Source organism: Microtus pennsylvanicus, chromosome 10 (genome assembly GCF_037038515.1).
Source record: "Microtus pennsylvanicus isolate mMicPen1 chromosome 10, mMicPen1.hap1, whole genome shotgun sequence".
NCBI lineage: Eukaryota > Metazoa > Chordata > Mammalia > Rodentia > Cricetidae > Microtus > Microtus pennsylvanicus.
Genome location: NC_134588.1, coordinates 65,970,264 through 65,996,334, shown reverse-complemented (window position 1 = coordinate 65,996,334; position 26,071 = coordinate 65,970,264). Strand labels below are relative to the sequence as shown.

The 26,071-nt window shown below is 43.6% G+C and overlaps 1 protein-coding gene across 2 annotated transcripts in view; it reads right to left on the bottom strand.

Moving 5' to 3' along the window:
- Ptprg (protein tyrosine phosphatase receptor type G) overlaps nucleotides 1-26,071 on the bottom strand; it is a 666,884-nt gene that overhangs the window by 185,895 nt on the left and 454,918 nt on the right. For both annotated transcript variants that reach the window (XM_075988580.1, XM_075988581.1), the window contains exon 5: nucleotides 18,502-18,597. In XM_075988580.1, coding sequence (XP_075844695.1) covers nucleotides 18,502-18,597 — 96 coding nt within the window. The remainder of the gene's footprint in view (nucleotides 1-18,501; nucleotides 18,598-26,071) is intronic.

Below are 26,071 nucleotides of genomic sequence, written 5' to 3'. Positions count from 1 at the left end.
GTCACTCTGCTCTGAGATTAGGGGGGAAGGTATCCTCAGCATCTCAAGGCTTGAGAGTATGCTAAGTAAACTGTAACCCGAGCGAGGAAGGCCTGGCAGAGACAGGAGGGTGGAGAGCAATGGGAGAAACCCAAGAGAGTCCACTCGACAGGCCAAGGCCAGCAGCACTCAACCTGCACTGTACTTTGAAATTAAGGAGGAAGTTAATAAATACAGCCACGTGCAGTTGGATTGAATGCGGTTGGATTGGGTTAGTCAGATGCAACACAGACTAACATGGTGGGGGCAGCTGTGCATTTAAATCCTGGAGTGGGATTCCAACGTTACTGTCATTAGAACTGGCTCCAGGATCCCAACATGCAGCCACTGTGGAGAACAACGGTTCTCTACCTCGTCGGTCCAAAGTGTTGGAAAGAACACAAGCTACTGAGGCGAGGCAAACTCAGTGGCAGGGCCTTCTTCTCTCACACGGACGAGGCCCACACCGGTTCCACTGCGCACATGGTGACAAGTGCTGCTGTCTGCACAGAGTGAGAGAGAGCTGGCATTCACCTGCTATGTTCCCGTTCAGGCACATTTTCCCTACGAGACCTAATACAAACTTTAAAGCAACTTTCCAAGAATGTATGGTTATTACCAGTCCTATTTTCACGACCAGGACACCGAGATAAAAAGAGACCAGGTGGAATTTCTAGAACTTACTGCTAGTAATTGCCAGGACTGGGATTTAACTGAGCAATATAGATCTTAAAAAACTGATTAAGTAATACCAATTTTATCTCAGTGGCTCTGTGATTGAGATTATCAGCAGCAAATGAGCAAGGCTCCTTCCCCACACACATGCATGCGTGCGCATGTGCGTGTGCATACACACACAAGCAGGGCATCCATAATAACAGGGACCACGTTTTATCTTTAATACTCATAGTGGTCATTGCATATGGCACACCACAGTGACCTTATACTTCTAAAAGGGAATAAGCAAGAGAAAGGACCCCCACAAGGTATGTATGTCAATCAATGCAGAAAGGAACCACAGCTCCCACACCCATCCTGTACCCGAATCCACACAGGGACTGAAGACATACATCACTAGAACAGGAAGCCGTACCCTGGCACAGTATTTAACATTTCCAAAGGCTGACACCCTATTGCTGCTTTGCCTATGACCAACAACCTCACAGAGGAGGCTGTACTGTATTCCCAGCACAGATATGACCAACAATCTCACAGAGGAGGCTGTACTGTATTACTAGCACCAATAAGAGCACAAAGAAATTCTGTTTTTTATGCTCAACACATCAGGGAAACTCACTGCTAAGAAATAAAGACTCCCTTGGGTATGGGAGATAACCAATGGGAACTTGTGACAGGCATCTGTGTCCAAAACACTGCGCTCCTGGTCTCTCTACCAGCCAACTGGCTGACACATAACTACTTATTTCCCCACCCAAAGTGTAGCGACAATTACATTAGCCCCTCTTTACGGCAGTAAAAGAGACATGTAGATGCTCCTTGAGGAAATCTGAATTTAGTTAACTCCTCTCGTATTACTGAGTTACGGCACCAATAGCAACTCCTTAAGACCTTGACTCACAGCCAAAGCAGTCAGATGAGAGGCCTCGTCTGCCAAATGCAAGAAGGCTGGGAGGGTACACTGTGTAGTCACTAACTGAGGCGATGCGTCTCCTTCACTATGTGCGTTCTCTCTGTGACTTCAAACGTTAAAGGTGTAATGTGTCCTCTGTCACTCTGGTACTGCACCCCTAATCATTGCAGATTATCATCGTCAAAACCATTATTATTTTGGCCCTTATTATTTGTCTTAATAACATGCAATCATCTTTGCTCTGTTATCCATACAGACTGGAAATAAATATTAGACACAAAACTATTATTACTTTGAGATTTCTATGAAGAGCATTAAAGACGTCTCCACAGTGATTTTATACATGACCTCATGTGAAATTTACAACCCCTCAATCAAAGAGAGGTATTTCCATGGTGTCGATGAGAGAACGGAAGGGCCAACCCATGACAGGAATCTGTCATCACATGGAAATTTAGAATTTTAGCACCTAATATCTTACTTCAAATGCGTAGACACTGATTCTGTAGTCAAAGAGCACTTAGAGTTTGGGAAGCTTCTGGAATCAGGATCTTCATAGTGGGGAGTTCAGAGCACTACAGGATACTTGGTGGACAAAACTAGCTGAGTACACACATTATCACTGACTGTTCCCTTAATAGTATTTACAGGGAATGAAAACCAGACAATGGACGTCTCTTTCCAAAAGACGTAGGATTTTACCTGTCACATCTTGTAGTGAAACAAGGACATGCTTTGCCTATAAAATTAGAAAACAGGGTGACCTTTTGAAAAAGAAAAGCCTTTAAAATTAGAAGTAATTCATGGGCAGCCCCCATACCACTAGGCTCAGTAGAAGGGTCTTGGAGATGCTAGCCTGCCGAGTGAACAGTTCACAAGGCTGAGTGGAACCACAGGAAGAGCCATCAATGGGTCCAAAAAAATGATGGAGACTTGGAATAGAGATTTGCTTCATCAAGTGCGGTGGGAACTCCCTGGAAGCTAGGAAAGTGTGAAGCATGATTAATAAAAACTCAGAGAGAGAAACTGGGGTTCAACCTGAAGATAAGAAAAGCAAAGCCACTGGCTCTTGCCTCAACCTCAGTCTGAAATGGTGATCCTGCCTCCAGGAATCTCAGAGGGAGACTGTGTCTGTGAGCTGTCTCCTCCCATTTTATAATCCTCTCTGGGGCTGGGATTAAAGATGTGCACCACTGGGATTAAAGGCATGCACTGCCTGGTTTCTATGGCAACTATTGTGGCTAGTGGGATTAAAGGTGTGTGTTACTGTGGCGTGGTCTATAAGGCTTGCCAGTGTGGCTATTTTACTCTCTGATCTTCAGGCAAAATTTATTTATTAAAATGAAATGCCACTACAAAAGTGACCCTAGAGGACCATATGGAGCCTAAACTGGCCATCTTCTATAACCAGGCAAGGCTCCTGGCAGTGGGACTGGGACATCAACCTAGTCACAGAATCATCGACCTATAATCTGTCCTGCAAGACATGCTGGGGCAATGGCGGCACAGAACTTGTGGGAGTGGTCATCATCTCAAGACTGGTTCAATTTGAGGTGTAGGCCATGAGAGGGAGCCCACGTATGACAGTGCCTAGAAGGTCAGGAACCAGAGGCAGGATATCCCAGAGAGCCAGAATAGACCCAAACATGACTGGCAAATCAATCAATCAATCAATCAATCAATCAATCAATCAATCAATCAATCAAATGATTCCTAATGTTAACCGGCTTGTAGATTGCTTTTAGATCGGCGCCTAGCTAATCATCATTTGAGAGGCTTCATCCAGCAAATGATGATGGGAGCGGATGCAGAGACAGCAGCCAAACACTAGGCAGAGCACAGGGCGTCCTACAGAAGATGATGATGAATTGAAGGAGCCAGAGGGGGCAAGGACACCACGAGAAAATGGCCCACAAAATCAACTAAGCAGGATTCCTAGGGGCTCAGAGGCTGACCCGACAATAACAGAGCATGTGTGAATCTGACCTAGGTCCTCTGCATATATGTTATGGTTGTGTAACTTGGTGTTCTTGTGGGATCCCAACAATGAGAGTGGGGGTAACTCTGAGTCTTTTGCCTGCACTTGGGACTGTTTCTCTCCTACATGGTCGCCATATCCAGTCATGATATGAGGGCTGGTGCCCAGGCTCACTGAATCTTAGGCTATGTTCAGTGGATATTCCTAGGATATTCCTGCTCTCTCTCTCTTTTTTTTAAATGGAGACAGAGGAGGAATTGGAATTGATCTGGGGCAGAGGGGAAACTGGGGAGGGAATGGGAGTAGAGGGAGGGGAAACTTGATTCAGGATATAATGTATGGGAGAATAAAAGCAGTTATTAAAGACCTGTTTCAGATGAAATACTGCAGTGTGAAGACACATTGGGCAGGCCAACCATGGGACACTGGACATCAGTGTCATCTGTGACAAGAGTGTCAAGAGTGACCGTCACTAAGCCACCTATATGGCCATGTAAGGGGCCTTTGACACAACCAAAGAAGTAAGACTAGTAAAATACTAACTAAGTGGATTGGCAAGGTCCAGTTTGTACAGCAACCAAACCACCCTTTCAATTGCTGTTGTATTCACAGTGTTGGGTGCTTAGTTAACGTGTTCTTACAGTACAAAGTAAGGCTTTGTTTACTAAAACTTGGACAGTTTCAAATCTCAAATAAGCAAGACCTAATTTCATTACTTCTATTATTTTGATAGTTTTTTTTTTAAGTCCATGACTTCAGCGCTGAAGACTGAATGGTAGCATGGTTCATGCTAAACTCCCATTAGACCCCCGTGTTACATAAATCTTAAGTACCCGCTACTGAAGCCCTGTATTATATACAACTACCTAGGAATCTGTGGAATTTGTGTTTATGTACAAAAATCACGTAACTCAGCATTTACTTCTTTTTTTAATATTTATTTATTTATTATGTGTACAGCATTCCTTGCATGTGTGCCCGCATGCCAGAAGGGGGTGCCAGGTCTCATTAGAGATGGCTATGAGCCACCATGTGGTTGTTGGGAATTGAACTCAGGACCCCTGGAAAGCAGTCAGTGCTCTTAACCACTGAGCCATCTCTCCAGCCCAGCATTTACTTCTTCCAATTACATATGAGCTAAGAAAGAGAGAGCTTGCTGTAAAAATATACCCAGGAAAGTCAAGGCACAAGGATACTTTACAGTGCCCACAACACTCAAAATGGGGGCTTTGATGCTAGCTGTTTTCTGAAAAGACACCTGCAGTAATAACAAAGAAATGATGTGAACTGTAAACACCATGCTTATTGTACCATCACATTTGGATGCTTACCTGGGGCAGGTTAAATGCCTGGAAGAATACAGTATTTTAAGAGGGAAGTTCTCCCTATGGTCTCCTAATACCTCTCAAACAAGAGATGATGCATCTTGAAAAACACCACAGTTGGTGAATCACTGTGGTCAAGAACAACGGTTATAAAGAAAGAACAAGAAGAGAAAAGGCACAGTCTGGCTCATACTGTCCTGTTGTGTGGTACGGTTTATGCTGCAGAAGCGCACAGGCAGGAAGCGTGGCCCTAGCGTAAATTCTCTAAAACACGATGAAACCTGTAAGAGGCGGAGCCTGTGGGAGGTGACCATGTGCCCTGGGAGTAGGAGGGTTTCCACAAGAACAGGCAGACTATAAAAAGGATCAGTCTCCTCCTCCTCCTCCCTCTCTGACCACATCAGCTTTCTTCTCAATGTTCCTGTTTACATTCTCTCTGCTCGTCTGCCACTGTCTGCCATACTATGGCTCAGAGCAGGAACCCTCCTGCCTAAGACACCAGTTCTACCTCACGTGGACTGTGTAGTCAGTACAATCATCAGGCAAAGACTTTTCTTTACGTATTTCCCAGTATTGGGTATTTGGTTACAGCATCGCCAGACAAATAAGACCCATGGATAATGTTTACTGCCTGGCTCAGCCACAGACTCAACCTATGGGTACCAAAACAGAACAGGTAAGGGAGACATAGCTTGTACGTACGATGGAACTGCTTCCATCTGTAAAGAAGAACGAAGTTCTGTCATTTGTAGAAAAGTAGACACACCTGGAGACAATCATACGAACCAAACAGAACTATGGAATGACCTGATACGTTGAGTCTCCAAAAGAAGAAAACAAAGCAGAGAGATGGAAATTCTAACTACCAAATCCAAGGCCATCTTTGCACGTTTTTCTGGGCAGTGAATACCACATAGCACTGCATGCCGGGGCATCAGAACCAGTCAAACAGTTAATGATTCCGTCCAAACACACAAAGGGCCAGGCAGTGGGGAAGATTTAGACAGTGAAATACTTAACTACGTCTACACAGGGAATTGCTTTATGATTCTGAACTAGATAAATCAAGTACAGAAGGGGGTGGGGGGTGGGGGTGAGGGGAGAAGGAGGGAGGGAGAAGTGAGAAAATAAAAATGACCTGAAGGTGTACGCTTCTTGTCCTCTACCTCCTTCAACAGAACCCCTACTTTCTGATCCTGTTCTCCACAAAGAACTGAGGCAGACCGTATTCACGGAAGTGTTGTTCTGCAATCCACTCGACTTTGCAATTGTGGCAGAGTTTACATTGAAATATGTCACATGCCCTTTTTCCTACACTTGTAAAAGAAAAAGAAACCCCTCAAGAGTTAAAAGCTTGCCCGGGGTGCTGGCTTTGGTAGTACAGGCCTCAGTACTCAGAAAGCAGAGTCAGGTAGATTTCTGTGAGTTCTGATTTTGAGGTCTGCCTGGTTTACACAGTCAGTTCCACGGCACCCAGAGCTACATAGTGAGATCCTGTTTCAAGAAAAAAGAAAGTAAAATAAAAGAAGGAAGGAAGCAGTGAAGGAAGGAAGAAAAAAAGAAAGAAAAGAATAACAAAAAGTCTTGCCCCAGGGCAATCCTTGGCTGCTATGGGAAGCAAACGGTGCTGTAGTTTGTGAAGGGAGACTAACTTGGAATTTCCACAACCCTCACAAAAGGGATGCTCATTTTCTACTGTCCATTCATTCATTCATTCATTCATTCATTCATTCATTCGTGTGTGTGTGTGTGAGTGATGTGTGTGTGTGGTCACAGCATCTTTCTTGACTGTTCCCCAGTTAATTTCTTTTTATTTATTTATTTATTTATTTTAAATTAATTTATTTATTAAGGATTTCTGCCTCCTCCCCGCAACCGCCTCCCATTTCCCTCCCCCTCCCCCGATCAAGTCACCCTCCCTCATCTGCTCCAAGAGCACTCAGGGTTCCCTGACCTGTGGGAAGCCCAAGGACCGCCCACCTGGTCTCTGGCTGCATACAGAGATGGCCCACTGCAGCTAATCTAGCTTGCCACCTTGCCCTTGGGCTCCTCTGTCTTTTGCCTCAGGAATGCTGGAAGTACAGGCAGTCACAGAGCCCCCTCTGTTTTTACACAGGTTCAGAGATCTGAACTTTGATCCTCAAGCATGTGAGACAAACACTCTATCCACTGAGCCGCTTCCCAACCCACACAACCTTTTTGGAGTTTCCAATGGTACTTACCGATTTAAAGTTCAAAGGAATCTGCGCAAACCCTTACCTCTCTTTACTTCTCCCTATCTCAGTGAGAGGTCTATTAAACTTGCATTTGTTGCTAGCATTGCTGCCTGAGAAGAAATACCCATAGGAGCTCTCAAGAAAGCCATAATACTTAGAAATACAAGAGAAGCAAGAATTTTTTTTGCCTGTTAACTGTTGTTCTTTATGTTGGAATCTCAGATATCTAATATTATATCAGCAAGGACTGGGAGTGATGAGCCCGGGGTTGCTAGTCATTCCAGCAGTTCTGTCAACCTGTATCATGACATCATCAGCCCCTCATCGCGACATCATCAGCCCCTGTACCGTGACATCATCAGCCCCTCATCGCGACATCATCAGCCCCTGTATCATAACATCATCAGCCCTCCCTGGGCTGAGTACCTTTTTGAAATTAAACTCTGGAGTTCTCAGTCACTTAGCAGAATTTCCCAACTTGAAACAGCATTGACAGTCTGGCCTTGTTCAGGGAACTCCTCTTTTCCCTGACGGATCTTCCCAGCAGCCAGGATTTCTAACCAGGAGCTGCCACTGGATGCCAATGCCACCTCTGTCAGGTGTCAGAAGTTATGGTATCTTTAGAAAGGACCAGAGGTTCCTTGGGGAGCAAAATTCCCCATGCACTCCCTACCCCATTGCCCTTAAAAGACGTTCCTGAATGACCAATGGCATCCTCTCCCTGTTCAACCACACTGCGTCTTCCATATTTATACGGAGCTTTAAAAGAAGGGAAGAAACTAAGGAAAATGGCTGCCATCAGAATCCTAAGATAATGATAAGCACACAGAGCGAGAGGGAATTTAAGATCAAAGGCTTCGACTAAGAACAACAGAAGCAGAACATAATTTAAAGTTATGAGAAAGGAACTATTTAGAGATCCGCAAAAGGGAGGCCCTGAAGACTCTTATGACACAATAGTGGGCTGGTTACAAACACATCTCTCTCCACCTCGGCAATGTGGAACCCAACTTTATGATTTGGTTCTCCTCAAAGAGCACCAACAGTGTAGACAGACTGCATTCCCAGAAATGCTGGCTCTTCAGTTATGAGCTGCCATGTGGGTACTGGGAATCGAACCTAGGTCCTCTAGAAGAGCAATCAACACTCTTAGCTACTGTGCTATCTCTCCAGTTCCTAGTCGATCAAAGTTTTGCAAAAGCCAAATGCCTGTGCTTCTATTTTGCAAAGAAATAATATCCGGAAGGGTTTCAGAGAAGACAGGTGCTTTGTCTTCAGTGTCTTATTGAATGAGTGTCTCCAGTGCTAGCTGACCAGTAGTATTTAGTACTATACAGGAGCAGCTTTTGAACTGAAGAGACAAGACTAAAGCCATTTTAAACCCAGGCCCCATCTTTGTGAGAGTCTAACCTAAAAGACACCTCACCCCATGTGTCCCATCCCATGGACCTGTGAATTCATAGAAAAGCCACAACCGGCCCCAAATATGCCTGGCTGCCCAGAGACTTGACAAACATATTTTTTTTTTCTTGACAAATCAGAAGCTAGACAAACAGGATCTTTTAAGGTTACCTGATGTTTTTGAAGAAAGTTACAAAAATCCCCTCTAGACTTGAGCCAACTATTCCCCTACCAAATGTAGTAATGCCAAGGGCACATAACTTGTGATTTTTCCTCTTAAAGACCCCCTGCACTGTAAGCTTGGGGCCTTTCTCCCTCACCCGCTGCATCTGTACTGTATAGGGGACAGGGCTCCCGCCTGCAAGCCTGTATGTAGAACAATAAAGAAACCTTGTATAACTGCATCAGAAAGTCAGCCCCAGCGCCAAGGTAGTCTTGCTGGGGGGGGGGGGGGCGTCTCTCTCAACTCAGGCATAACAGAACTAACTAGTTTATGTGGGGGAGGAGAGAGGGATAAGAAGTTGCCACTGGCCTCAAAGATGGGCAATATGATCAGTGAAGGACCCTACACAAACATATTCCAGGGTGCAGTACCAAATAAAAAACAAACAAACAAACAAAAAAAAAACAATGGGACTTAGCCATACAATTGGAGCTCCTGGCTGAGAAAACTCCCATGGGTTTTAGGGGACAATGGTCATTCACTCAACCTTTCAGAAAGTCAGGCCTGTCCTCAGTTATTTGGTCCTTGGGAGTGGAGGAGTCACGACAGAGCGACTAAGATCTCCAGGTCGAAGACAAGAAGCGTCTGTGACATGTATCAGAACAAATGGCTCCAGCAATTCCCAACTACCACTTAGCGTGCAAAGGCGAAGCACTTGGTAACCATCCTTGAAGTGCAATGATTTAATTAAAATAGATTTTCATATGGTCACATTCGAAGAACTCGAGTCTCTTAATTATGGAATGCTTTGCCAATAATTAAATAGTCTTTGGTAACATCCGCTAGGAGGGAACGGGCTATTTGCAGACAGGCGGTACGCTGGAAACACCTGATAAGGCTATAAATCCCGTGTTGTTCACCCACAAATCAGCTCCAAAATTGCATCTGAACATTAAGAATGACTCTGCCTTTCCCTTAATGATAAGTTCTATGAAATCAATTAGCTGTTAAAATAGCTTAATTGGAACATATGTATTTTAATTTGTGTGTGTATTAAAAAAGTCCTCTTAATCAACCCAAAACATTCTGAAATTGCAATTCTAGGTAATGGAGTAAAAGAATTGAACTTCTGACAGGGTACAAGCAAGGAGGTGGAAAATGCGGGAAAGGGGGTGAGCCCTTGCAAGGAGGGTGGTAAGAGCACCTGACTTTAGCGTGACAGTGCTCGAAAGCCATCTAAGAATGAGCTCCTTCAGTCCAAGGTCATGTTCTCAGACACAAAAACAGTTCTGGGGGATTTTTAAATCCCTGGGTAAGGGGTTGTGGGGGGACAGTGAGGCCTCTCAGATGGTAGAGGCACAATATGACCAAGTCTTGATGACCCGAGTTTGACCTCTGAGATCATCACCACCCTCTCACACACAACAAACAAACCAACAAAGGCAACAGAAAGAAAAATGGGGAATTTGAGCAGTTGGGTACAATTATTGAGTCATATTTCTGCTGCCTAACTTCACAGAACTAGTGGGGAAAAATTAGAGCTAGCTATAGCTATGATAAATAATTTATTGTTATTAACAACAAAAAAAGGCAGATAAAATTCTTTGGGAATATGGTTTTCAAAAAATGACTACTGAGGACACCATGAACAAAAGCAGGATTTATGCTTTAGTGTTGGTAGTTGGTCTAAAAAAAAAGTAGAAGAAAAAGAGGAACAGAGAGAGGCCAATTCCAGACTTTGTAACTTCAAACTACAAGCTCTTCACATGAAATGCTCATCATTGTGAAATTACAGGAAAAATCAATTTGCATTTTTCACTTGGTATTATGTACTTGACCTGTCTAACATCCCTTCATCCTAGGGACAGGATGGTGGTCACTTGTGAAGGAAGGATTCAAGGGCTGTCCCTTATTGGTACTTACTGCCCCTGGTTTCATTGCTGGTAAGATACAATGTTAGGTTCCCTTTGAAATTGTCATGGGGCCTGGGACGGAAAAGTTGTCTGATAAACAGTGAAGACTGAATCAAGAAGTCATCAAATGAGGTGCAGAAATGAAGAAAGGGGAAAAAAAATCTCAAGGAAATCTGAGAGAGAAAACCAGAGATGCAAATAACAGCAAGAGTGGGAAAAAGAAACAGAGAAGACCAGATGCACTAAAACAGAAACCAGCATCAGGGCCACACCCAGACCGCAAAGAGCAGCTAGCCAAGAGGCAGCAGAGCCAGCCCGCAGAGCGACAAGAAGCCCGATTCTCACCCGTCATTGAGAAAGATGAAAGCACTTTGATAAGAAGCATTACAAAATAATTCCCAGACACAGACACACAAACATCGCACGCAGCCCTGGTACTAAAATATTCCTTTGAGCCTCTGAATTCAGTAGTGAAGAATTTTAAGGCTTGTTGCTCTTTCAGGATTGCGGGCACAGATACAGAATGTGTCCCTACGTTAGATGAGGTGGTTCGGTGACGCCCCTTGGGGGAATCATCAGTGGAAGCCAATCACGAGACTCAAGGATCATGAGACTGGCATCGCTCACGTTCACGGTTTGACTATCTCAAGGGTCAGGCGCTTCTGCTATAACCAGTGTCTTTAAGGGCGACGCACAAGAGCCTTCTGGATAGTGCTTTTTCCAAAACACAATTCACGGATGGGGTGGGAAAGTTCTGCGGGGTTTCCTTTGATTTAATAAGCAGCAACTGAGGCAAAGCATTGGCGTGAGGGATTAAGAGAGATGGGTGGTAGGCACAGCAAGAACAGCAGCCATGGGCCTCTGCCTCAGAGTTCACATTCCACCCTTCCAGGAAGCACACCTCCCAGTAAAAATTCCCAACACTCATTCACTGACAGACCATCAGTATCTCCCGCAACAAGCTACTGCGAAGAATCTCAACGTGACAGTCAATTGAGTATTTGCACAAGCAAGTCACAAAACCAGCCACATACAAAAGAGGCCGTGATGAATAAGGCCTGTTGGCCCAGAGTGAGCTCATGGCACTGGCAGGCAAGCAAAACAACAGTTTCTCTACAAGATGGAAAGCTAGAGGCCACAGCAGGTCAAAAGAAGGACAGGTCATATCTGCTTCTGATGCGCTGGGGAGAGGAAGGTGAGAAGCAGGAGGTGGGGGAAAAGGCTTTGGAGCCAGCTCTGGATGGATGAGTCACCAGGAACTTCTCCTGCCTTCTCCACGGCTATAAATAACCCCAGGTGCTGCCATTTCATTTCATTACTAAGCCTCTCCAGATGGAGAAAAATAATTAAGCAGTCTGTGGTGCCGACGTGATATAAAGAAGAGGGTAGCAACTCGTGAGCCATTTGAATTCTGATGTTTCCTTTCAACGGTGCAGTGAGGGCAGAAAGGAAAAGGGGTCAAAGGACAACACAGACCCCAATAAGCGTAGTTGAACCCTGGCAGCTAACAACCAACTCTAACTCAGGGTATGGTGTGTGTGTGTGTGTGTGTGTGGTGTGGTGGAGGGTTCCAACAGCCTCATTTAGCTAACACAGATTCTTGTACCAACTGGGTATACACATACACATAAACTTAAAAGGTTAAAAATGTTCAAAAAAGAGAAATACTTCAAGAAAGCTCACTTATATATAAGTGCAACATAGCATATTTATACTTCATAGAAGTACACTAACTGGCTGTGTCTCTCGTGACATGAGAACCTTTTATATATTGGTATTCAAGACAGATTTAGGAGTGACCCTATCTAGAGACTGAAACAGGAGAAAGAAGTGTCTGACTGTAGTTGGCCCTTCAAGCCTTCCGCATTCAACACCCGGAAGTTCCCTGGACTCAATGAAACATCAAAGCAATTTCATACATGCGTATGTAAGACAGGCGACATGAAGGACATGATTGGGGCAGCCCACCAAAAATAACATGACTGGGGCAGTACACCAGAAAAAAAACCAATAAACTCAACAGTCATAGGCGTTCTGTGCAAAGGCCGAAGTGCTCAAGTCTGAACGAGGGTGCCACGAGCCTCTACTCAGGAGACCGAAATCCTTCAGGTGGTCATGTGGCTAAAAATACCACCTTCCCTGGTGGGAAACAGGAAAGTATGGGAGGACTGCTCAGGAAGAAAGCTTGTAACTGAGAAACCAAAAGTGGACCTAACTTTGCGGCCGTGATGAAGTACAACCCTACACAAAGCATGGATAGTCTCCTCTCAGAACCCCAAGTGAAGCCAATTAAATCTTTTAGCGTATTATTTTTAAAAGCAAAATATCCTGCCACAATTGCCCAATTATTCTCCCGATTCTAGCTCATGCAAGCATGTGTGTATTCTTACTTGTTTCACGGGATAGCCCATGGGAGACATTACAATAAGAGAAAGGCGTAAAGGAGCACGTTAATAGTTCTCAGAGCTTTCTACATTCTTATCAGCATTCAAACAAGGTTAACAATAGAGAATATTCAAAGTTCTACTCTAAAAAACAAGGCAATTATTTTAATTTTTGTACTTACACTAATTATTTATTCTTTGGAATGGTTTAACAACAAATTCCTTTATCCTTTGCCAAGCTGTTTATTTCAAATTTTCTTTTTTTGTAAAGTCCTTTAAAACAAAACTTTACTCTTACTAATCTTTTTTTTTTATCCCAAGGGCTGTGAACCCAAGGATGACCTGTGTGACCAAGAGAAAACAGGATGTAATCTGGATATATGACTGCCAGATCGCCAGGGCCTACACTGAGTGACTCTCAGCTTCGTGGGCCTGCACTGCATCCATGTGAGACTGATGCAACTCTCGATTTTCTGCTTCTGGCTGAGGTCCTTCTGCCCTTCCTCTGGGCTCCAGGCGGCACTTGCAGAAAGGAGGCCTGCTGTGCCGCCTTTCACCGCTAAGACAGACTCTCGAGTTGACCTGTTACCAAAAGATGCCAGCCGCCACTCAAAGTTTCGGCAGTCCGGGCCCGGCACAGAGACATCAGGAGGAGGCAAACGTGAGCAGATGGAAACATCTGTAGGCAAGCACAACTTACAGTGTGGGGAGGCACCTGCCTCCAAGGCAGTCACACACTTCTCGTCCTGAGGACCGCAAGAATATTTTGTTTTTCTTCTCCTTTTGTAACTTTATTTTTTAAATTTATTTATTTATTAAAGATTTCTGCCTCCTCCACGCCACCGCCTCCCATTTCCCTCCCCTTCCCCCAATCAACTCCCCCTCCCTCATCAGCTCAAAGAGCAATCAGGGTTCCCTGACCTGTGGGAAGTCCAAGGACCACCCACCTCCATCCAGGTCTAGTAAGGTGAGCATCCAAACTGCCTAGGCTCCCCCAAAGCCAGTACGTGCAGTAGGATCAAAAACCCATTGCCATTGTTCTTGAGTTCTCAGTAGTCCTCATTGTATCAAGACATTTTCTATAAAATCTCCCCCACTCAACATTAAAAAAAAACCAAACTTCATGAGTTCAACAAATAATTTCAATGATCTGTCTTAAAGTCAGATCAACAAAACTAAGTTTAAGCCCAAACAAGATCCCTTAGTCTACTTGCTGGGCTGTTGTTGGATACGGTGCTCTGGCGATGTCGTGAACCGTACAGATCTAACCACAGCAAAGGTGGCAAAGGAAGAACTCAGAACAAGAGATGTGTGTGTAGAGTAAGTCAACAGGAGGACCAACATCTCTGTCTACACTGATGACATGATTGTTTCACGTTGTGGTCAAGGGGAAGTTTTTATTGTAGATGGTGGTGGGGAGCCACCAGAGGCATCTAGAAGAGTCTGGAGCAGAGAGAGAAAACAGTAGACCAACAATGACCAGTAGCTTAGACCTGGCCATGAGAGGAGCAGAAGCAGAGCAAGGTGGAGGAGGTGGGAAGACATATAGAGAGGAAGAACAGACTGGAGGAGGGAGAAGGGGAGGGGCAAAGATTGTGTGGGCAGAGGAGAGAGCATAGCTGAAATAGCCGGGCTATCAGGAGAATGAGTAGCTGGGGGAGAGAGTTTCAAGAGCTGGAGAAGTTGAGGGTAGGGGTGGAGGGAAGAAGAGCTGAGATGCTAGCTGGACTCTGTACTTTTGATACTGAGAGAGTCTGGGAGCCAGAATGTGCTTTAGGATGCTAATAGGTCCCACAGACAGCCGTGTGTCCCCTCAGCCAGTGGTAAGGGAGGGCTACCTTGGTAAAGGGAACGAGCTTCACAAGTTCCTAAGATGTGACTGCTGGCTTTTGTCTAATCTCCAGAACGTGGGGAAGTGAACTTTTCCTTTGGCCCTGAATACCCAGAAGTCTGCTCTACCATCCTGGGTTATCAAACAGTAGCCCAATGAAGACAAGGAGAGAGTGAGACACTTGTCTATTCGTGTGTGTGTGTGCACGTGTGTGTGTGTGTGTGTGTGTGTACATGATGTGTGGGCAGGGTAGGGGAAACGTGTGTCACCCCATGATGTGAATGTCACAGAACAACTCTCTCCTACCTTTTATGTGGATTCAGCATGGAACTTAGGTCATCAAACTTGCAAAGACCTTTACCCATGAAGCCACATACATCACCAGCTTAAGACCTCTCTATATTTTAGACAAATAAAAATATTCAAACTTACTATGTGTTTAAAGGAAGAATTTCTGTTGTTTTAAATTATGTGCAAAGGTGTGTTTGTGTGTATGGACCCCTGAGTTCAGTGCCCTGTAGAGGCCAGAAGGAGCTATCAGATCCCCTGGATCTGGAGTTAGAGGCAGTGGTTAAGTCACCTGCCATGAGAACTGAACTGAACTCAGGCCCTGAGCAAGAGTAGTCGGTACCTGCTCTCCGCCACTGAGCCTTCTCTCCAGCCCACACAATCATTCTTAAAAGGAGATTCAAAGAAGGAAATCAAGCCAGACTGAAAGATAACAATACTACCTTCTCCTTCTAGCGCATGGCTAAGCGAAGCTCCAACGTCTCAGCACACAGGAGGCCTGACGGAGAGGGGAACCAAGGCCACTCAGCACAGCTGTGTCCAACACAGTGTGGTTCCTTTTATTATCTGTCCTATATTTCTTGTCTCTACGACAGCAGGCCAAAACTTGGAAAAGTCCCAACTAACGAAATATATGTTCAACTTTTTCATACATGAAACAGGAGCTGTGTCCTAGAAACACTTCAAAAACTCAAAAGCCTAGATTTCACAGTCAAGTATTTTGGTGCTTTGTCTGCCCAAGCCTCTAATTGGTCCTATATTTAACAAGTGTTTGTGGAAGAATCAAAAAAAGAAAAGGAATTCAAACGTTTTGGCGAAGCATGCATCTTTCCAATACTTAAAAAACATCTTTCCAAACACGCCTTCCCACACAAACAGCACCCCACAAGTAGGGCCTGGTTACTCACAGTGGCTATGAAGGATGGTGGGAAATTGAGTCAGCTATATAAAAAGCAGCAGGCAAAGAAGGTCAGAACACAATGGGTTAACAGCGAGGTGGCAATTGCCTCAGAGGGAGAGGTCAGAGTTGTCAACTGTAGTCTGGTCACGTCAGGAGCTACGACAGAACCCAGTGACCCTTCCATCAGAGCCGAACCTGAGATCCCTCCCCTCATGAAGACTCATGATATCACAAGGGTCTCCAGTCCACGAAACCCCACAGGGATAGATACAGAGTGTTTGGCTTGTGATGTGCTGTCCTCACTTCCCAGACAAGAGTGTTGAGCTTCGGAAGGCTAACTGCATCACTGACAGGCAGGAGAGGGGCTCAAAAACAAGGAACTCTATTCCAGTAAAAAAAAAAATCTCTGAAAAGACTGTGCTCTGCTTTGATGAATGAATATAATCAAGGAAAAAGAGAGGGACTGAGGACAAACAGAAGATAGCAGTATGCAGCATAAACACAGATCTTCAAAGTGCTTGGCCATGGGTAATGATAAATACCCTTCTTCATGGCTTAACGTAGCATGTCTAGATTATATTTCTATGTACAAAGAACTAAGGATATTCGAAGAAAAAGTCACTGTGAATGACACATTCCAAATTTTTCGGGCTGTTTTCCTATTTTAGCTTATTCTGCCTCATTATATTTAAAATGCTGACAGAAATCCCTAACTAGTCTCATGGTCCAGTGGAATAGTAGCCTGTATTTGAAAGCTGGTGCCAGGGACGAGAGAGGGGGTCACTGATTAAAAGTGGTTTCTGTTCTTTGCAGAAGACATGGATTCAGTTCCCAGCACCCATATCAGGCAGATGACAACTGTAATTCAAGCCCCAGAAGACCCTTACACTTTCTTCTGATTCCACAGGCACCTCACCCCACATACATCTGCTCTTACACACGTATATACTTAAAAATAAAATAATGTCTTAAAAGAAAATGGGTCCAGACCCAATGGTTTTTAATATCAGGAGGAATATTAGCATCTAAGATTTCTACACATCTCCTACTGAAGTGTTTGTTCAGGAAAAGGGAGAGAATCAGTAAGAAGAGAGGGGGGAAAAACGGAGAAACTTGCCAATCACATGTTCCCCACCAGAAGGAACAGTGGAACGACCTTATCTCAAACAAGAATGTTCCTTCTCCATGGCAAAGCAGCCTGCTCAGAGAGACAGATGTGGTAGACCTAGGCTGGAGAGGGTTATCAGTCCCTCTGAGTGGTTGAGAAAGCACCAACTACCAAGACTGAACCCTGAGGAAAAGAAACTCTTGTATGTGATGGCTCCAGACAATTGTGAAGACAAAAAGGCAAACCATATATGTACTGTCCCAGTAACATTCCACACTAGACAAGAACCATGTCTCTAGAGAAATTTTACTTTAGTATGAATGGACTTCTTCAAAAGCCTGAGCACAGTCTAGGGAGATGACCCAGTTCTTAAGGTTGGCCTCATAAGCAAGAGGAACTGGGTTTGATCCCCACATAAAAATCTGGGCATGAGATGAGTGGCAGAAACAGGGGAACCCTGAAACGTGCTGTCCAGACAGCCTGGCCGTTTGACAAAGGCCCAGGCCAATGAGAGACCCCGTCTCAAACAAACAGTGGAAGACGCCTAAAGAAAGACACCTGAAGTTGCCCGCTGACCACGAACACATGCCACATGAGCACATACACAAACATGTGTGTTCACTTTTGTGAGTGTACAGGCACATACACACAACACACATCTGAGAAGCATTATCTGTAGGATGAAGGGTTTCCACTTTACTTTAAATCCTGATACAGGAGATATGAGCAGTAATCAATATAAACATATGAAGGGTAAGAGGGTAGTGGGTCACACCTGCACTCCTGGAACAGGGAAGCTAAGGCAGGGGGATTCCTGTGACTTCCAGGCTAGTATGGGTTATAATCTGAGACTCTATCTCAAACAAACAAAAGGAAGAGATGGAGAGTGGTGATTCCTAAGTGAGCCAACTTGGAAAGAGTCTCAACAAAGGTGAGTTGCCATAGCGACCTGGAGATGGAAGGAAGAGGGGCTTTTCCAGCAAGTGGCTGCTGCTACTTATTACGGCTCCTTCAGGTAATGTCAAATTTCAAAGTTGCTTAAAAGAAAACCACCTCTTTTTCATCTGCCTCTTAATATGCTGAAGGAACCTGTTCAAGACAGGGCTGCCACAAAGTAAGTTAGATGATAAATGTGTTCTTCAATCTGCACACCAGTCAAGTAGCAATAAAATCAGAATAATTCATGCAAAAATTTTCATTATGTTTCTAAACATACTTATTTACATTTTAAATCACACATTAGACAATATGAAATATCTTTCATTTAGACAGGTGTGAACTAGAAAACAGATGCATTCATTAAACATGGAACAATTCGGCAAATTAAAGGAAAAAAAACCCAAAGAACTCTCTGGTTGAAGTATTTCAGCCGCTGTTAACTTACTTGAAAAAATATGGCCATGGCTCCAATTATTCTGTTTTCAGAGATTGCCGTCTGGAAGCTGTCAAAGTCATCTGGATTGTAGAAGAAAATCTGCATCTGCAAAATAGTTAAAAATTGTATTAGAAAAAAATTCACACCTATGGTTAAGTAGAGAATAGTCCAGAGAGGACATTCGCTTCCCACAGGCTGAGACCATAACCCATTTATTCTTTTATCCATAATTTTCCTTTGTAAAACCTGTGAGAGCACATCCAAACAACATGCCACTTCCCACACACGTCAGCTGCCCACACGACTGTATCCATGCTGCCCAGGACACACTACTATGGAGGCGTTCTTATCGCGGTTACCCGACACATGATGAAACCTTCCCAACAGGCAAAGCTTAAACACAACTTAGCACATGTGAGTAAGAAACAGAGCCTGCGAGAGGTAGCCAGTGTGTGAAATTATTAACACATGAGAAACGACATGGGCATAACCAAGACTTGCAAACTAGATCTCAGGAGATTATGAGACCACAATAGAGGAATTTCACAAAGATAAAAAATTAATGGTAAAAACTATGAAATTGTGTCTTAGAGTTTACCGTGTACATAAAAGCTATTCTACACATGAGATCACTGAATGTACTTCAAAAGCTCTATGAAGACAGAAGCTAAAGGCAAGGAAATACTGATTCAGTAAATGTCCATCAAGTTGCTTTAAGCTGAACCCCACAAGAAGAATGAACTCTGGGCACCGCACACCAATGGTAAGGACCTTCTCTTGTATTAGCTAGAGTTTCTTACTTAAAACACAAAATCCTGATGCATCAATTTAAGATCATTTAAAAGACTGAGCATACATGCGGACGACACAAGCGACTGCTTTCTATTGTTTGTTTTTGATTTTTGTTTTTGTTTATCAAGACAGGGTTTCTCTGTGTAGCCCAGGTTGTCTTGGAACTTGCTCTGTAGACCAGGCTGGCTTGGAACTCACAAAGATCTGAGTGCTGGGATGAAAGGCGTGAGCCACCAGCATCCACCTAACTACATCCATTCTCATTCCAACATGGCTGGCTCCTAGCCTAGGAGACCCTCAGGAAGGCAGTGTTCTTGACATAGAAGGTCAAGCCTTTCTTTGTGGCAGAGGGATTGTGAAGGTGAAGGCACACAAGCAGCGTTAGTGCTCCACGCTCAGATCCCAGCATTCCATCCACCACCAACACAGGCTGACACCAGCAGACTTCTTAACCATCCTAGGGAGAGGGCTGGAGAGACAGCTCAGCGGTTGCTCTTCTAGAGGAAACAGGTATTATTCCCAGGATTAACATAGTGGCTCACAACCACCTGTAACTCCATAACTCTCCATTGGACACCTTCTTCTGACCTCCTGGGGCATTAGATACACAAATCATACATAGATATACATGCAGACAAAACACTCATAAACATATAAAAAGAACTGAAAAAAATACAATCAGAGTATGAATGAATTGGACTTAATCTCCCAGGAAATCCTGCTCCTTCAAAACAAAACAAAACAAAACAAAGCAACCCAAAAATATCTCCTAGGTAAATGTGATCTCTCTCTGCCTCCGCTCACCCAGTTCATAAATGGCAGGCAATGGAAATGACAATCATATCCAAGCAGGGAACTTGGAGATTTGATACCAAACAATTAATTCCCAGAAGACATTGTGAACTCAAGGTGACTCCATATAGGCCAAAGGTGAACGGAGTCTGCATGACAGAATGAACTGAAATGCTGAGGAAATGGTGACAGGTTCGTTTCTGAGGGGGAGACGAAGCCTACCGTGTCAGCTCACGTTCTAGAGACATTCAGGGTCTATGTAGATGGGGGAAAGAGTTAGATTCTTTTGTGACATTATTCTTTTAATGCAAATTCATTTTCTTAAGACCTTGAGTTCTTAGCAATGCTGGCGGTTTGGACAGCTTTAGACATCATGAATTTACACTAAGAAAAATCCACTGTACGAGATGCCGATTAAAACCACTGAGTACTGGGTCAGGTGCTTCATGTTCAATGCCACTGAACCAAGGAGGAAAAAAACCTCCACACAAGTATATTCATAAAATTACACTCCACTTTCCTTTGAGAACTTAGACTCTCACAGTAAGTAGGTTCCAGAAAGCTTATCCTTCGGCTCCTGAACGGGGCACTACTGTTCAATGTACCACCTGAATAGCAGAGGACACAAAACACATTAAGACTTCTTCAAGGGCACTCTGATATATAGACCGGGACGGAAATGCATATTTGGAAAACATGTTCAAGTCGAGGCTCCACCCACCTGGATAATAAAATGTCTCAGAAAGACACCACTTATAGGAGTTGAAAATATCAATTTTCCTTGCTAGTGCTTTCGAACTGCAGCCTACTGAATTATGCTAATATGCGAAGCTGTCGAAAGATAAGAAAGCAAAGAAACAGATAAAGTTGTACTGGGGGAAACTGGACCCTAGCAATTGCTGGTTGATGAGAAATTTTGCAAAGACAATGCTGTCGAACGTGTCTGGTTAATTCAGCTCACCGTGACCTTGGTTTTGCCCTATACTGAGTCCTTCTGACTTGAATCTCCAATTTCTGCATTTATTTTCAAAAGCCACACCCAACCATGGGGAGGGGGGGTGATACGTGCCTATAATCCTTGTATTTGGGTGGTTAAGGCAGGAGGCTGTGTAGGAAAATCTTGACTGAAACAAACAAAACAAAATACAGAACAACAGGAAAGGTAACACCCACCGCAGAGTGCATAAATCTGGGGCATATTTGCTATATAATAATTCCTGCCAAAGACACCTGAGATGAGGGAAAGATCTGGAATGCCCAGTGACAGAGATGTCTAACTGTGCCATACCCGCTACCCAGTTCCACCAATAATTTACATTTTGTCCCACAGGCCCCATACTGTCTCTGTAGATGACCTATGGCCATCACATCCTTCCTTTCCTTCTATCACTGGGAGTAAGAGGGAGATAATGTGTCCCATGAACTGAATACGTAAGCGTGTAATTTCTAAGAATAAGGCTATCCTCTTACATGATCGAGGTGTAATTGTTACAATAAGAAAATTTCACATTGATGAGATCTGATTACCCAATTCTCAGTTCACTTTCAAATTTAGTAAAAGTGCCCAGTAAAAGCCCATTACAGATCAGCTTACAGTTCTGGGTGCAGGATATAACCTGGGATTAAACTCTCCACTCAGTGACCATATCCACGCTGTCTGTTCCCACTGCCATCTGGAACAACTCCTTGACACTCCTGACTCTAAGAGTGAGATGCTTCCAGGACAGTCTACATGACACTGTGGTCCATCTCATCACAGTTTCTCAAGAGTGCATTCCGGTGGTATATTTTGTGCAAACTGTCACACGGCGCTACCATCTTCATTCAAGGTACCAATCCTAATACTAGGACTGTTTATCTCAATTATTTCAAGGGTGACATGGGACAATCTTCTCCACTGAGGTTTTTTATTCCTTCGAAAATGCAAAGATCTTTGTGGGGAGAAAGGGTGAAACAATATTCCTACCCTGGTTTATCAGTTTCACCCACTAGTTTTGGCATTCATTAATGATTTTCTAACTCTGTTTTTTTTTTTGTATTCATGAATAAGATCTTTATGCAAGGAGTATCTTTCTCTTCTTTAGGTGTACGCATGCATGTATTTGTACATACAGACTTCTTTTGTGTGCACACAGACTTTCTGTGGCTTTTACTTTGTTCAATCCGCAATGACACTTATTCGAAACTGTATTATCTTGATGTGCAAACTGCCCCAGCTTCGCCCAGCAGGAGACCCTTCCAAAGGACTCCCTGCCATGCAACTATGATCCTATCATTCTCTTTGCTTATTGTTAACTCCCTCCTTCTTATCAGGCACACTTGTTTAAACCTAACTTAAACTTTATCAATCCCAGCCACAATAAAAGGCCATTTTATTCTAGTACATACTGGATTCTTTTGGTGGGAAGAGTGGTTTAAAGACTCGGGAACTCAGTATTTTCCAAATGTGCTGAAAATAGAAAACATCATGCCACGCAGTGGTGGCACATGCCCTTAATACCAGTACTCGGGAGGCAGAGGCAGGTGGACCTCTGAGGGTTTGAGGACAGTCTGGTCTACAGAGTGAGTTCCAGGATAGTTGGAGAAGGTCCACAGAGAAATTCTGTCTTGCAAACCATCTCCCCCACCAAAAAAATTGGTTCTTCAAGAACACATTATAGCTGAAGACCAAGGTATCCATTCTGAAAAGGAACGGAAAGGAAGCTGAACCAACACTGTGAATGGATGTCATGTGGCCTTTCTTTCTGACAGAGAGGCTGAAGGAAACTAAAGGAGAAAGCCACTGAGAAGGAGTGTATTGTGTGATAGTCATGAGACCTCTTAGTCAACACTTCAAAGCCAGGAGTGATTAGGATGGGCCAGATCATGCCTACCAAGGAGACTGAAAGAACTGGACCATCCTGCAGGTGTTCCTGTAGCCAGGTCAGGGGTGTCTTACCAAGAGCATCAAATGACATCATACAACATTTAGAAAGCAGTAATTTACAGGGCAAGCAAATCACAAGGAAGCCTCATCACGGGCCAGGACACATGCGGTAATACAGGGGGATGGGCACAGTGATGGATGACATCCTGCATGGCCTTGAGTGCTAAGGAATATACACAGAGTCTAAGATACTAACAGCCCTCCTCCTACATGGCGCAATTTCCCTATCACTTAAATCGACTCTAGGTGCAACGGGATTTAATGTATTTTTTTTCTTCCAATTTGCATCACTGTGCATGTAAAGTTGAATGAACCACAAACGATCAATCTGAAACAGGCTTAATATTGCTATTTTTTCACACATTTATTGACCAGAAACAGGATACCAAATCCTGTTTCTACCGTTCATTAATGCTCTGTGAATAAGATATGACTATGAGTATCAGGCAAGGAAAACAAGGGTTTGTGAGTCCAAATTTTTCAAAGCTCTTAAAGAAGAAAACCATATGTTAGTATAGGAAAGTAATCTTTTACCCTCAGAAATCAAGGTCTTCATCACGGTGCTTCCTTCCACCTGGCAAGAATATCTACTTAATGGTGACTCTGTGTAAGACACTATGGTAGATGAAGACACAGGAAATGCTTGGGAAGGCTAAAGAGCTGTTAAAGAGCCAAGGTTAACTTTTTCTTTGAATGCCAAAGTTGGATAAATGCATGGAAAAAGAGCTTAAGGTCATGGCCAAATGAAATACATGGTAAAACAAAGCCTAAGTCAGTCCAGCCAGGGTGAGGATGGGACGTCTTCATGAAGGTCAACGCATTCTCTAATGTCATACCTGTGTAACTTAAGTCAGTGCTCAGGTGACCAGGACAAAGAATACAATGAAACTACCCTCATTAATCAAATCTAGAAAATTACTCACAGCCATACCCACAGAACTGTCTCTCAGGTGACTCCAGATCCCATTTAGTTATCGATCAAGTATACCCATCACATACATGAAGCCATGTTCCAATTCTCCAGTTCTCCCAAGGCCATTAGCTAGAAAGATCTAGGCAGACAGAGCATAAGTCAGCTCGGCTCAAGAATGTGCCTGACACAGTGTTGGTCAGTACATAGACTATGAAACTGTTTCTGGAAAGAATACATTGAGTAGGGACATGGGTGACTTGAATGAAGATTTCAGAGTGACAAAGTCATCAACAAATTCATGATGCCTTTGATATGTCAAGGAATAAATACCAAGAGATAAAGTGGGATCAGGGCCCTAAAAGAACAAAGAGATTTAAGCTTCTGAATAAAGTCCTGGAAAGGTAGAAATAATATAGGACAAAGATAACATAAGGTGGCCAAATAGCTCCAGGTATGATTCTGGCAAACACAAATTACATTTATTAAATTTTCTTTAATGCACAAGACACTGAACATTTTCTAACTGACTCTGGACTAAGACTATGATGCTCAGACAAACAAACAAACAAAATAAGATTTGTTTATTTGTCGAGAAAATGGTAAACAAATGTACTACGTATATTATACAATAATTCATAACACAGAGTTTCCAATGATCCAGGACACATATTTTATGAAGAATTATTTTTATTTTGATGAATAAAATGTCTGGGCATGAGCGTGTGTGTGTGTGTGTGTGTGTGTGTGTGTGTGTGTGTGTGTATGAGCACAGAAACCTTAGCAGGCCAGAAGAGGGTGTTGGATTCCTTGGAGTAGGAGTTACAGGTGAGAGTGCTGGGAATTGTACTTGGGAGCCACCATTCCAGGTACTGTAGTTATTTTTAAATGAATCCTTATGTTTTGTGGTAATGTTATGAGAAAGTATTTTTTTCTCCTATGCTTAAGATTTAAACCATGAGGATTTATGAGTCCAGCAGACTGACTTCCATGAGGAACATGGGTCTTATCTACTCAAAGGTCTGAATGAGGTCTCGATACAGGACTGTGACATCAAACTCAAGACTAAACCACATGGACCTGGGCATATCACATGATGAAAGCAGTCTGATCCAGTGACTTGACTAGCACACCTCCATTCCCCAGAATCAGGCTCCTCTCAGGGGAACACATCCCCAGTCACAACCCAGATCCCCTTTAGTGCCAGAGAGAAAACTGGGTACTCGGTGTGGCATCAGAGATCACTTGCTGACTGTATATTGTGTTCTCATTTATCTATTTTTTGCATACATCAATTATGTAAAATATGAATTTCACTATGAAACTTCATGTGTATATAATAACTCAGATCATATCCGCCCCCACTGCCCTCTCATTTCTCGTTTTTGCTAATTCCCCTCCTCTTTCAAAGTATTCTACCTACTAACTCTCATGCCCCTGCTTGGTGATCCAATTAGTTTAATTAAAGTTACTTTAGAGGCATGGGTGTGGGTTATTCACAGGAAAACAGAAGCTTACTAGTGGCTATATCACTGAAGAAAATCTTTCTCCCCCAGCAGCATCTTTTAACGCTCATGAATCCATAAAGCTGGCTAGGGCCTCATGAGATTTTCCACTCAGGGTTCCTATCTGAAAACCGGAGGCCATTCGCAGCCTGAAGATTCGCTAAGCAATGCTTCGGAAAAGTCAGAATAAAAGAAACAGCTCTTATTTTCCCATGAATCTCTACGAGCAGAAGCGATGTGTCAATGATGGTGAAATCGATTCTTTCCACATGCCAGCCAGCCTCCCAGGAAGTCATGCCAAAAGGTGTGGGCTCAAGCAGCCTTCATCGAAAGAGTATTTTTAGGAGAACTAAATTCTGAAGAGGAATTTTTGCCCACAGCATCTCTGTAGGCAAAGCGACATTCAAATGAACGTCCACATAAATGTTCTGAAGGCCTGCTTAATACCGCACGGATCGGCACACGACACCCTGGTCTTCAGCAACTCCTTTCTGCTTCTGTCATGAACTGTCCTCAGCTCCTTTGTAGCTGGAGTTCTAGTTTTTGGAGCAGATGATCCCAAAGTGCAGACTAAGTCCAAGGGCCAGCAGAGCAGGACGTGGGACAATAGTGTCTCCTGCCAATTGACTCTGTAACTTCTTTACTCTGTTACAG